We start from the raw sequence: 13,316 nt of genomic DNA on the forward strand, positions 1-13,316 counted from the left end.
AACTAACTGAGACATCATGCCTCATGGCTGAACAACTACTGGATATTTCACTTGATCTTAGACAAAAGGCTGAGAACCAGTCTCCTGCATTCTTCAATTTTCATTAATAGGCAAACATTTTTAGATGACCTGAACCCAGCTTGTGAGACATTTTAATAAGCCCACTTTTTACGTAATCGTGAGATTCAATCTACCTGTCCTGTTCATGTAGAGAATCTTGAATACTGCAGTTGTATATTTTATTCACCTGACCATGGAGGGAGACGTGCTGGCTGACAATAGTGCTCATGAAGACATTCTTCCTAGCTCCATTATTCTCTATGTATTCAAATTTCCATGGACATTACTCTTTTGATTTTTATACATTTGCCTGGAGCTTGCTTTGAACTTGAGGAATAAAACTCACAAAGCAATGGAGCCATCATCCAGCTTTCTGATGGGGAAAGACCTGTCATTTTGTTTAAGATCTGGTTCCTGCTTTTCTTTTTTCTGTTGTGTGAAATCCCCGTGAAAACCATGTAAAAAGTATCTTCAATTTATCCGACTTCAGCATGAGGCAAGGCACAGAACAAACATCTCCTTTTGACCTTAAAACTCTCTTTAACTGTTAATATTCTGGGCAATTTCCCCGTGTGAGACAGGAAATCCCTGCACCCACCTAGCACAGTGCACAGTACAGGCTAGCTAGCCACAGTGTGTCCTGGAGGAGAAACGGAACGTTCCTATGGAGTTCAAGAAGATGGCAGTGTCTGCTTTTGGAGCCAGGGGAACGTGCAATTAAAATGCATCTCTTGGTCGATCTAGAAAAGATCTTTGACTGGAATGGCCAGGAACCACTGTGCTGTGTCTTTAAGCACACTATAACCCCAAAGGAGGTGTTTTTGTCACTCAGATCTCACTAGCCAATCAGGTCCTCCAGGTGACCTGCCAGTCTGAAGCAATGCAGGGCTCTTCCGGGCACCCGCTTTCAGACTCTGCTTTACGGAGGCGCTGGCGGCAGTGGTTTCTTGTGCTGTGGCGAATTTGCTGCTGCTGGCAGATGGTGAACTGAGAGCTTTGGCGAGCTGGGGAACCACAACATGGTGAGCGAGGGAATGCTGTCTCCAGATGGGGAGGAGCAGAGGGTGAGGTGCGGAAGACAGTGTGGTGCGTCCTCCCGGGATCCATGTGTGAAGTCCCGTGCGGTCCTTGTTAATTTCTCGACCTAGGGACAGAACTCTGAATAACTTTGTGCTGTGAAATTAATCTGCTTAGAGAATTGGGAGCATGGTGGTCTGTTTACAAACATCTTTCTTGTCAACTTCAGCATGCACTGTGCAGCGATATGGAGGCAAAGCACAGGCACAAGTAAAATTAAAAACAGGTTAAATGACCAAAGAATAAAATTCTCCAAGTGATATCGCATAGCTGAGACAGACAACAGCCAGGGATAGTTAAAATTAACTCTCTCACCCCTTCCTGGAAGAATCTGGCCTTCTTCTGAGTCAGTCTGTACAGAGGCAAAAGCAGCCTTGTTCTGATTGAAAAATAACTCAGTAAAGACATCCAACATAAAGCACTGACCACTGTACAATGGGTGACTTTTATTTCCTTTTTCATGTATTTGTGTTCTGTGTCTGTTGTTTTTGTGAGTATTGTGATATTGATACATGTCTCTTAGATGAAATATCATTAAAATGTTGCATAGGATCCAAAGCACTTGAATATCATGGTGCCATTTTCTTGATTTTTCAGCTAAGACTTTAAGATACAAGATGAACATGCCAGTATTACTTATCCATCATTTTTATAATTTCTATAAGTTCCTGCATGACTTTGAGGTGAGAATGTCCCTAAATATCTCTGCTTTTAAATTGTGATAATGTTCAGAAGTGGATTTGGTAACTGAGTATGTTTAGAAAGAGAGAACTCTACCTTAACATGCCCAGACTCCCTAAGTAAAATCCCCATGCTTTCATTTTTAAGAAAATTATTGTTTGGAAATATTTCCCCATTTTCTTGCATTTTGGAAGCAAGAATTTTTTTCATTCCTTCTCTTTTGGCTGTTATGATGGCTTTTCTTGGTAGCCAAACTGAATACCTGTGGAAGACACAAATGCACAATGAATTGGGTACATCTGTGAGACACTTTAACTAAAGGTTTTTAAATGGCAAAACTTGATATTAATCTGAATCTTTTGAGCTAACTAGAACCGCCTTTAATCTGGGTGAGACCTTCTGGTTGCAGTCTACTTATGTCAAGGATATTGAAGAAGGAAGCTTTTTCTCTTTGTGTGATTTCTCTGCCTGTGGTTCGGAAGGTCATTCCTTTACTCTTTAGAGTCCAGTTCTTAGGAATTTTTGTATATCCTGAAGATCATTTGAGAACACTGGCCTGATGGGTTGAATAGCTATTGAATTCTTCAACTTTCTATTGGTAGACGGTCAAGGTTGGACTAGCTGGCCCAGAGCCTAATAAATCCACTTTTGAAATACATACAGAGAGTTTATTCTATCAGTTCCAGTCAAGCACAGAACCTTGACCAATACTGCCATGGTTTCATTTTCCCACTGAGTAAATGAGGTAGCTATTATAGAGCTCATACAGTCATTCTTCCTTGCTCCATGTCTCTCTAAGTCTTCAATATATTCTAAAGACTACACTTTTTATTTTGTTAAATTGTCAGGAGATTGAAATGGATTTAACTGAAAAACCCCTAATGCCATGGCGCTATCATCCAGTCTTCTGATGGGAGAAAGACCTAATATCTTGGTTATTTATTTCTCATTTCTGCTTTTCTCTCCCAGTTGTCTGAAGTCCCTGCTACATCCAGATACCTTCAGTTCACCCAATCTCAGTGTGAAGCCACAGATCATTTCCTTTTCCTCTCCTAAAATCTCTCTTAATTTTGGGCGCCCTTCCACCTGGGAAAATGGGAAGCATTTTGTAATTGGCTAGTCACATTGTGTCCAGGTGGAAGAATGGGAAGATTCTATGGAGTGCAGGATGGTTGCTGGGTCAACTTTAAGAAAGAGTCAAAGCAAGTGTTACTGAAATGCTTTTCTCTGTAGATTTGGAATCTGGGTCTGGAGGGGGATGCAGTGCCAGGAATCACTGTGCTGTGTCTTTAAGCACACTGTATCATCAAAGGACCTGCTCTTGTCCCTCAGTACCACAAACTAGTGAGGTCCTTCATTCAGGCCTGCCAGTCAGAAGTGGTACAGGGCTTTTGCGTTGCTGGGGTGAGGATGCAGGGCTGACTTTGTAGCATAGTAGGATTCAGTGGTTTTGTGTGTTGTTCTATGAAGGCAGGAGACTCTTGGCAAGCTGCAATATTTTAAAGTAATTGCTCAGCCGTTCTTTCATGAGTGACTTATCAGAACCAAGGGCTTTGGTGAGGGTTAAAACAAAAGTCAAGGATTTTTTGCATTATTGCTTTATGAATCAAGAGGCTAATTTAGCTGTAGATTCCCTATAGGAAGCTCACTTTCTGTTACATGTTTGTGAATTAATTCCAACAATTCAGATGGTTGCCTATACTTTTGGGACTTATTGATCGCATTCCCCTAGCTATGGGAGAAAACAATTTCCCACTGCCAGGCCTTTATTTCTCTTTCCTAGATAAATGCCAAGCTCTCCCTTCCTGCAATTATCTTTAGCAGGAGCCATTTGGTCAGTGTTTAGGGTATAGCCAAATGCAACTCATTTAAGATAATCTCCGCTATCCATGACATAGAAGTACTTTTTGCCCAAAGGTGGCGACTCACAGATGCTCAGATAGAAGTATAAGCTTGTCCTGGTTTTACCTCACTTATGGGAATATAATAACATGAAAATCTTCATCAAAACATTTCTACCTCCTTACACTCACCTTCACCTCAGTTTACTGATGACTTTAGTTCAGGAAACTTACTGCTTGTGTTTCACTATCAAGGACAGCAGTGGAGACAATGAACTGAAATCCTGAGAAAGATCGGCTGCTGGTGTCTCAGACCCACAGTGCCCACTCTCAGAATGGCTGATAGCAGCAAATCCAGAACTGATTATTTAGAGGCCTGGGTCTCCTCTTTGTTCTCGCTACTTAGAACAATACGTGTAAACTCAGACCTAGGCCCATGGAAATTGCAGTGTCTGGTGCTGATCAGGTCATCACCTTTAGGTTCCCCCTGACTGTTGGTTACCCTGTCCCCTTTAGAAGTGCTGTGGGAAAAATGTGACATGGTGATTTTAAAAACAATCCATCCCCTATTCATAATATTACTGAAGCTATGCCATGGAAGAGTCATTCTGTCTACTTGAGTGCTGAACTCCTCCTCAGCTGAATTCACCTTTTGATCAGTATTTATGTGGAATAAAAGGATTTTTAGGCCCCTTTCCCATTTGCAGAGATTATCCACATTCTTCTTCCTCAGATGTCTTCTCGCACCAATTTTCTAATCATGTTTTTTACTAATCCCTGGTCCTCCAGTCGAACCACTGGATAGCGTCCATCAATAAGTGAATTCTTAGTTGCACATTGGGTCATTTCTTCTTTCAAATAAATGGTATGAGAATGTATACTGTTTGAAGTTCTGCCCACTGTGAAGATTTCCCTTCACAAGTATCAGGGTTGTCCCAGAAAGGGGTTGTAATCCTGCAGCTCTCCAACTCTGGGTGGTTACAGGATGATGTATAGAGCCATCAGCCAGGGCCTAGTCTTCTCTTCCTCATTTGATGTCAGGGATTGTGATATCTACAGAATTTTTTATTGTACAGGATTGTTTCAGCTATCCTGGTTTTTGCTTTTCCCTATGAAGTTGACCACCATTCTTTTGAGGTCTGTGGGAATTTTGCTGGGATTTTGACGGACATTGCAATGAATCTGTAGATTGCTTTTGGTAAGATTGCCATTTCTAGGGGGCTGGAGAGATGGCTCAGTGGTTAAGAGCATTGACTGCTCTTCCAGAGGTCCTGAGTTAATTCCCAGAAACCATATGTGGCTCACAACCACTGGTAATAAGATCTGGTGCCAACTTCTGTCTGCAGGGATACATGCAGGCAGACCATTGTATACATAATAAATAAATAAATAAATAAATAAATATTTTAAATAAAAAAAAGATTATCATTTTTACTATCCTAATTCTACCTACCCAAGCGCATGGAAGATCTGGTGTCTTCTTCAATTTATTTCTTTGAAGATTTATAGTTTTTGTCATACAAGTTTCCCACTTGTTTGGTTATAGTTAATCTGAGATATTTTATGGTATTCGTGGCTATCGTGAAAGGTGATATTTCTCTGATTTCTTTCTCAGCCCTTTTATCATCTGTGTACAGCAGGGCTACTGATTGTTTTGAGTTAATCTTTAATCATGCTACATTACTAAAAGTGTTTGTGGGTTGTACAAGTTCCTTGGTATTGTTTTGGGGATTGTTTAAGGACACTGTCATATCATCAGCAAATAGTGAGAGTTTGCCTTCTCCTTTTCTGATTTGTATCCCCTTGATCTCCTTTCCATGTCTTATTACTCTAGCTAGAACATCAAGAACTATATTGAATAGATATGGAGGGAGTGGACAACATTGTCTTGTTCATGATTTCAGTGGGTTATTTTGAATTTTAATGTTTAATTTCTTGAGTTCTTTATATATTTTGGAGATCAGTCCTTTGTCTAATTTGGGGTTGATGAAGATCTTTTCCCATTCAGTAGGCTGCCTTTTTGTCTTATTGACTGGATGCTTTGCGTTCCAGAAGCTTCTCAGTTTCAGGGGGGTCCCATTTGTTTTTTGTTGCTCTTATTGTCTGTGCTACTTAGGTTATATACTAGTGTGTGGGGTTTAATGTATGATTTAAGCTTTACAAGTTTTTCTTTGGGGTTTTCTTGAATGTTTTTGCTGTTGTTGTTGTTGTTGTTTGAGACAAGCAGGTTTTCTTGGTAGCTTTGGAGCCTGTCCTGAAACTAGCTCTTGTAGACCAGGCTGGTCTAGAACTCACATAGATCAGCCTGCTTCTACCTTCTGAGTACTGGAATTAAAGGTGGTTGACACCACAGCCTGGCTTAGAAGTATTTCTTTTACATATGAGGGTGCCTTTGTATGTGGGGCATAGATGTTCAATATTAAGATTTCCTCATGATGGAATTTTCCTGTGACTAATATGAAATGTCCTTCTTTGTCTCTTTTGATTTATTTTAGTTTGAAGTCTATTTTCTTAGATATTAGGATGGCTACACTCACTTTATTCTTAGGTTCATTTGATTAGTATATTTTTCCCAGCCCTTTACTCTTAGATGATATCTGTCTTTGAGGTTGAGATGTGTTTCTTGTATGAAGAAGAAGGATAGATTTTGGTTTTGTATTCAATCTATTAGCCTGTGCCTTTTTATAGGTGAGTTGAGTCCATTTATATTAAGGGATAATAATGACCAGTGATTGCTAGCTCCTGTTAATTTAGTTTTCATTGTTGGTGAGGTTAATTTGTGTGTTTTTCCCTTCTTTGGGATTTGCTTCTATGAGATTATAAATTTTCTGTGGTTGTTTTTTTATAATGTCAACTTCCTTGGGTTGGAGTTTTCCTTCAAGTATTTTGTGTAGGACTGGGTTTGTGGCTGGATATGGGTTAAATGTGGTTTTGTCATGGAATATCTTGTTTTGTCCTTCTATGGTGGTAAAAGTTTTGCTGAGTATCATCATCTGTGCTTGCATCCATGGTCTCTTAATGTCTGCATAATGCTTGAACACGACCTTCTGGCTTTCATTGTCTCTAATGAAAAGTCAGGTATAGCCGGGTGGTGGTGGTGCTTTGGAGCCTGTCCTGGAACTAGCTCTTGTAGACCAGGCTGGTCTCGAACTCACAGAGATTCACCTGCCTCTGCCTCCCAAGTGCTGGGATTAAAGGCGTGCACCACCACCGCCCAGCTTATTGCTAATATTTTCAACTGTCCATTTGTAACTGTTTTAAACATGAAGTTTCCTTTCATAAAATGTTACTGGCATTACAGTTTAAATTAGGGTACTTCAGATATCTCTGCAAGATGAATACAGAACTGAAGTGAATGCAACACTTTTTGTAGGAACTTCAGTAAAAACCTCTGAATTCTTCTATCTGATTTGTTTGTTTCACTGATTTTTGCAATCGAGACAGGGTCTTAATGTGTACTTCCACCTGTCTTGGATATGATTCCATAGACTTGACTGGCATTCAACTCAGAGACAAATATACCCACCTGTGCTTTCTGAGTGCTGAATTTAAAGGCATGAGTCAATACACCCAGTTTGTCCATTGTATTTTTCTGCTTCGTAATTAGTTATTTCTTTGTACAATTTTTTTTCATGTCTACTATGTCCTGATGATCTGTTTCCTTGTCTCTCTTTGTTAATAGACAGTTCCTTGTAAGGTGATATCCCATTCAAAGGGTACAGAAATGACAGAGATGACTCTCCTATTCAATTTCCTTCTGAAGTGACTGTCTATGTCATGGAATAATAGTGGGGAACACCAGAATTATATGATTATACTGTCAAAGATGTATACATTTACAATGTTGTCACCATCATGCTTCTCTTATACACATGAATGTAATATTTTAGAGGGCAGTGACCTATGATGATGTGCATATCAACTTCAGTCAGGAAGAGTGGAATTTGCTGGATCCTTCCCAGAAGAATCTCTACAAAGATGTGATGCTGGAGACCTACAGGAACCTCGCTAGTATAGGTAAAAATGAATTTCCTTCATGTTTCAAAATAAGGGGACAACTTTTCCTTGGTTAATAATGTTCTTCTGTAATTTGATTTAGAAAGAAGAATAATGAGGTGAAAAAAGCAGTCAGAGTTCTAAGGTTCTCTTAAGATAGTAACTTACTATTGCACAGTTCCATAATATAACATATATTTTCTGGTATTATATTTTAGGATACATTTGGGAAGACCATAATAGTGAAGAATATTGTCAATGTTCTAGAAGATATGAAAGGTAATTTTCACATGAAAGCTGATAACAATGTGCCTCTGGTGAAATTGTGATGTATCCTTAAAGCTTTAAACGAAAGCAACAGTGTAAATAAGCACAGCTCTAAGTGCATTAATGGTTATTAAATTCTCACAAATCCATATTTCATGTATGTGAATTGCATTTGAATGACATTCTTTTTAAAAGGAAATCAAGAAAACAATGGCTAAATAGATATCACCATTTGAGGCACAGCACCATGAGAGCTTTATTGTAGATCTTTGAATCCATTTATTTTTTGCTACTCTAATAAAAAGGCATACACATTGAAGAGATGATAATATTTTTGTACTTATATATATATTTGTATGTACATATATATGTATTTGTATAAATAATAATTGGTATATCTGTAAAACTTTCTACTAAACCAATATTCCATTGTAAATTTTGTCTTACTCATATACTTCTTGTGACTGTGCTAAGTTTAGTGAGAGAGGCAGAGTCAAGAGTCAAGGGGCTGTTGTTGTGGAGAAACCTTAATACATATACCTATACCACAAGTTTATGAGGAACAGCAAGTCAATCCTGAGACTTCAATGTGGAAATCTTTTATTTATTATTCGATACTGTGTGCACCATATGTTACTCTTGATACAAGTGTATGAGCATAGAGATATAGTGAGATGTAACATACCACTCTCTAAGAACAATTAGAACACAAGCAGTAGTCCCCATGTAGATTATAATTGTTGAATTTGATTCAAGTTTACAAGTAATTGGTTTTCTACCATCATTGTTCATACATGAACAAACTCACACTGCAAAAAATCCCTATGAGTTCTGGATCTGTGTAAATACTTCTGGGTGCCCTAGTTCACATAGCAAATGTAATCTCATTCACAGTATAGGAGAATTTATGATTGCAATAAAGTTGGTAAAGCTCTGAGTTTATCCTGTTCTCTTCCAATATGTGTAAAATACCATATAGAAAAAAAAATCTGTAAAGAGGAAAAGGTAAGCCAAGAAAGAAAGGAATTTACCATTGAAGGTATTTTCAGAGTTGCAAGACAACCGCTAATTAAAGAGGAAAATGAGTTTAGACACAGTTATAAAAACTCACGATCTGATTTCTCTTTACAATTAGTACATATTGTAGCATTAATTCATTCAAATGTGTGTGTACAGTATGTGCTAAATGTGGTAAAACTTTTATATGTGCCAATTATCCTTGCAGGATTGAAAGAATTCAAACTCAAGAGAAACTTTCAGTATATATTCAATGTGATAAACCCTTGACATATGATACTTACCTTAAATGGAATGAAAGAACCCATAATGGAGAGAAAACCTATGAAACTAGTCAATGTAGTAAAGCCTTTTCTTATCACGGTTATGTTCAAATGCATAAAAGACACACTGGAGAGAAACCCTATGAATGCAATCAATGTGATAAAGCCTTTGCTCTTTACAAAACTCTTCAAAGTCATAAAAGAATACATACTGGACAGAAAGCCTATGAATGTAATCAATGTGGTAAGACCTTTACACGTCACAGTAATCTTCAAAAGCATAAAAGAACACATACTGGAGAGAAACCTTATAAATGCAATCAGTGTGGTAAAGCCTTTGCTCAACTCAGTCATCTTCAAAGTCATGAAAGAACACACAGTGGAGAGAAGCCTTATGAATGTAATCTGTGTGCTAAGGCCTTTGCACAGTACAGTGCTCTTCAAAAGCATAAAAGAACACATACTGGAGAGAAACCCTATGGTTGCAATTACTGTGGTAAGGCCTTTGCACAGTACAGTGCTCTTCAGTACCATAGAAGAACACATACTGGGGAGAAACCCTATGAATGTAATCAGTGTGGTAAGGCCTTTGCAACTCACAGTAATCTTCAAAACCATAAAAGAACACATACTGGAGAGAAACCGTATGAATGTAATCAGTGTGGTAAGGCCTTTGCACGTCATAGTCATCTTCAAAATCATAAAAGAACACATACTGGAGAGAAACCCTATGGATGTAATCAGTGTGGTAAGGCCTTTGCACAACCTAGTCCTCTTCAAAGGCATAAAAGAACACATACTGGAGAGAAACCCTATGAATGTGATCAGTGTGGTAAGACCTTTGCAGCTCACAGTAATCTTCAAAGTCATAAAAGATCACATAGTGGAGAGAAACCCTATGTATGTAATTGGTGTGGTAAGGACTTTGCAGAGCAGAGTTCTCTTCAAGTGCATAAAAGAACACATACTGGAGAGAGACCCTATGAATGTAATCAGTGTGGTAAAGCCTTTGCAGCTCACAGTAATCTTCAAAAGCATAAAAAAACACATACTGGAAAGAAACCATATAAATGTAATTAGTGTGGTATGGTCTTTGCATATTGCAGTCATCTTCAATTAAATAAAAGAACACATACTGGAAAAAAAACCCTATGAATGTAATCAGTGTTGTATGGCCTTTATAACTCCCAGGAATCTTAAAAGTCATAAAACATCTCACTGTAGATAGAAACCCTACAAATGTAATCTGTGTAACAAGTACTTTGCAGACCACTGTACTCTTCAAGTGCACGAAAGCGTGCATACTGGCGAAAAACCCTATGAATGAAATCAGTGTTGTAAGGCTTTTGCACAGCACAGTCATCTTCAAAGGCATAAAAGAACAAGAAAAAGTATGAATGGAATCAGTGTGATAAAGCCTTTTCATTTCTTATTCATCTTCAAATGCATAAAAGTACGTAAACTGGAGAGAAACCATGAATGGAATCTATGTGTTAAATCCTTTGTCACAATAATCTCCAACTACATAAAATAAACCACCCTGGAGAGAAACTATGAATTTAATGAGTGTAGTCTTCAAAAACATGAAAAATACCATACTGCAGTGAAACTCTATCAATGAATTCGGTGTGATAATGTTTTGCAATTTATACAGGAGTAAAACTTTTGTGTGTGATCAATCTGATAAATTTTTTTCCACATTATAATAGTCCTTGGGTACCTGAAGAAGAAACTGAGGGCTCCTTCTTAACTATTTTTCAAGATCTAAAGCTAATACACTTGCAGTCATTTAACCAACAACATTTACTCTTCAAAAAAATTGACAGTTTCAATAATCTGTTCAAGCATTAGGATACCTCTTTATTTTGTTTACACTAGCAAAACTGATGGACAAAACCTAATTTTTTAATTTATGACCTCCTATGGTTAGAAGAGCCAGTCAAAGAATTATACCCTGGTACTGAAATGAGATCCAAAGGAAAACACTTTGTTCCTGAATCTAGAGTCAGTGAAAGAAACATCACCCTTTAAACAGAGCCAAAAAGGTAAAAAAAGGGCCAGTGAAGGAAACATACTTTGCCTCTCAAACCAGAGCCAAAGAAATACACTTCATCCTTGTCCAACTGAGCACAAAATCCAGCCCATCTTTTATCTTATTCAAGCTCAGGGATTGAAATCCAACCAATTCCTACCTTCCAAATATCCTTATGCCTCTGGTTCTAAGAAGCCTTATATGAGCCATTCAGTAGGCAGCTGCCACTTTCTACCATGGCAGAGGCAACCACACTCCTGGTTTCTTCCTTCCCAAATACATCTCTTGATTGTGATTTGTGTGAAGACCTTGCACTGGGATGGATCAGAAACTCCCTTGTGGAGCTGAACTGAGCTACAATTGATACTTATACTTAAACACATTTAGCCCAGAAAGAGGACAAAACAATGGACACCTTTTTTCAGCAACAGAGGTTTCTACTGGGCAACTCTCTTAGAATGGAGCAGATCCCAACTGTGATGGCTCTCTCTCAGAAAGGAAGAGGATGGCTACATCTAGTGGAGTGATCTTTCCTTTACAGCTGTAGGTGTTGCCTGACTCCATGCAGTAAGGATACCTTTCCCTCCAGAACTGTAACACTTGCACCATGAATATAAATAAAGTAATCGTTTTAGATTTTATACTTCTCTTCAATTGCATGGCTTAAGTAATTCAGATATGAATCATTATGGATGTCTAGTTGCTCCTTTTTTGTTGTGATGTAATGACTATTTCAAATTACAAATGCAATTTATTTGGCTCTTGGTTATATAGGACAAAATGATCAACATGAAAGTGTCATGAAAAGAGTGAGATATGGCACCTAAAGCAGGAGCTGAAGAATTCACATCCTTAATCTCCCACATGGAGCCGATGATGGGAACTGAAATTAGTGTCTGGATGTAAAGTCTCATAGTTTACTCTCAGTAACATATTTCCTTCCACAGGACAGCATGTCCTAATTCTTCCCAAATGATACCACCAATTTAGGAGGATTATTTTGTTACTTCAAGCTTAAATTTTCCTTCTCTTTATACAAACCAATTCATGATGAAAGTTGTTTTAATTGTAATTATGTGATGTATGTGTGTGTGTCAGTAGGTATACGAATTTGCATTCTGTATCCTTGGAAAATTAACACTTTGGATCATCTTGTAGCAGGAATTACAGGAAGCTGTTAAAAATCTGATCTTAGTCCTGGGAATGAACATTTTTTAGTCACCTAGCCATGACTCTATTGCTGTAAATATGTTAAATATTATTTATATCACTTGGAAGTGTGAAATATATGCAAACTCATAAAGAAGAAATCCCCATTCATGAAAACAATTTGTTAATGACTTTAGACATCACAGTTATCTTTAGTTTCAAAAAAAATATTTTTCATGATAGCCTTGAAGGAAGTAAATTACATACCATGTTCGCTCCAGACTGATGATTGTGATCATTCCATTGTGGTTTCTATTTTTAAACATTTGAGGTAGTCAGTGAAGTGCTATATGTGTGGCAAACCCATTTAATGATGTTTATTTTGGACACCTTATATTCCTTCTATGGCCATTATTTATCTTCTCTTGTGCCTGTACCTAGTGATAGGTGTTATTCTGCTGTAATGTATAGAATGTTGTTCCCATCGCATAATTGCCCCATTGGTTATTGAAATATCAGGACTTGTTTGATCATACTCTTCATGTAAGGGTGGTGGTTTGTTGTTCCTGGTTTTGATTTTCACCTTTTCACGATTCCCTTGCGATTTTGTTGTTTGTTATTCATCTTCCATTGGATGTCAGTAATGATTCAGGGAAACATTTCAACTCATGATGCTCATTTGTCTTCCTCTTGAGTACAAGTCCAAGGATAGATGATGAACACCCAATATGTGCTGTTTTTTCAAGAGAATTTAAGAATGTTAAAGTTAAATGACTGATAAAAGAAATTATAAGAAACATTAAATACCTCATATGTGTATTCAAAAAAGTATTTTCATTTATTTTTATTTATCTTATATAGGTGTAACAAAGTATGATAATCAGCCATTAACTGTGTGTGTAAAACCATAGCTTGGTGTTCTATAGGGACTGA

The 13,316-nt window shown here is 37.7% G+C and overlaps 1 protein-coding gene across 1 annotated transcript; it reads left to right on the forward strand.

The window, feature by feature from the left end:
* Positions 1–967: 967 nt before the first annotated feature.
* Positions 968–13,189, forward strand: LOC130867034 (zinc finger protein 431-like). The gene is made up of 5 exons (XM_057758762.1): positions 968–1,082; positions 1,735–1,820; positions 7,550–7,676; positions 7,874–7,934; positions 9,148–13,189. Exons 2-5 carry the CDS (start codon positions 1,755–1,757, stop codon positions 10,280–10,282), a joined length of 1,389 nt encoding a protein of 462 aa, XP_057614745.1. The 5' UTR covers positions 968–1,082; positions 1,735–1,754; the 3' UTR covers positions 10,283–13,189.
* Positions 13,190–13,316: the final 127 nt, after the last annotated feature.

This window comes from Chionomys nivalis, chromosome 26, assembly GCF_950005125.1.
Source record: "Chionomys nivalis chromosome 26, mChiNiv1.1, whole genome shotgun sequence".
Classification (NCBI taxonomy): domain Eukaryota; kingdom Metazoa; phylum Chordata; class Mammalia; order Rodentia; family Cricetidae; genus Chionomys; species Chionomys nivalis.

What these genes read in the sequence shown, in the direction of transcription:
- LOC130867034 (XM_057758762.1), top strand. Translation starts at nt 1,755, where the DNA reads ATGAACATGCCAGTATTACTTATCCATCATTTTTATAATTTCTATAAG. An exon ending in AGTTCCTGCATGACTTTGAG is followed by an intron (nt 1,821 to 7,549) that starts GTGAGAATGTCC and finishes GTAATATTTTAG; the next exon opens with AGGGCAGTGACCTATGATGA. An exon ending in TGTTCTAGAAGATATGAAAG is followed by an intron (nt 7,935 to 9,147) that starts GTAATTTTCACA and finishes TTATCCTTGCAG; the next exon opens with GATTGAAAGAATTCAAACTC.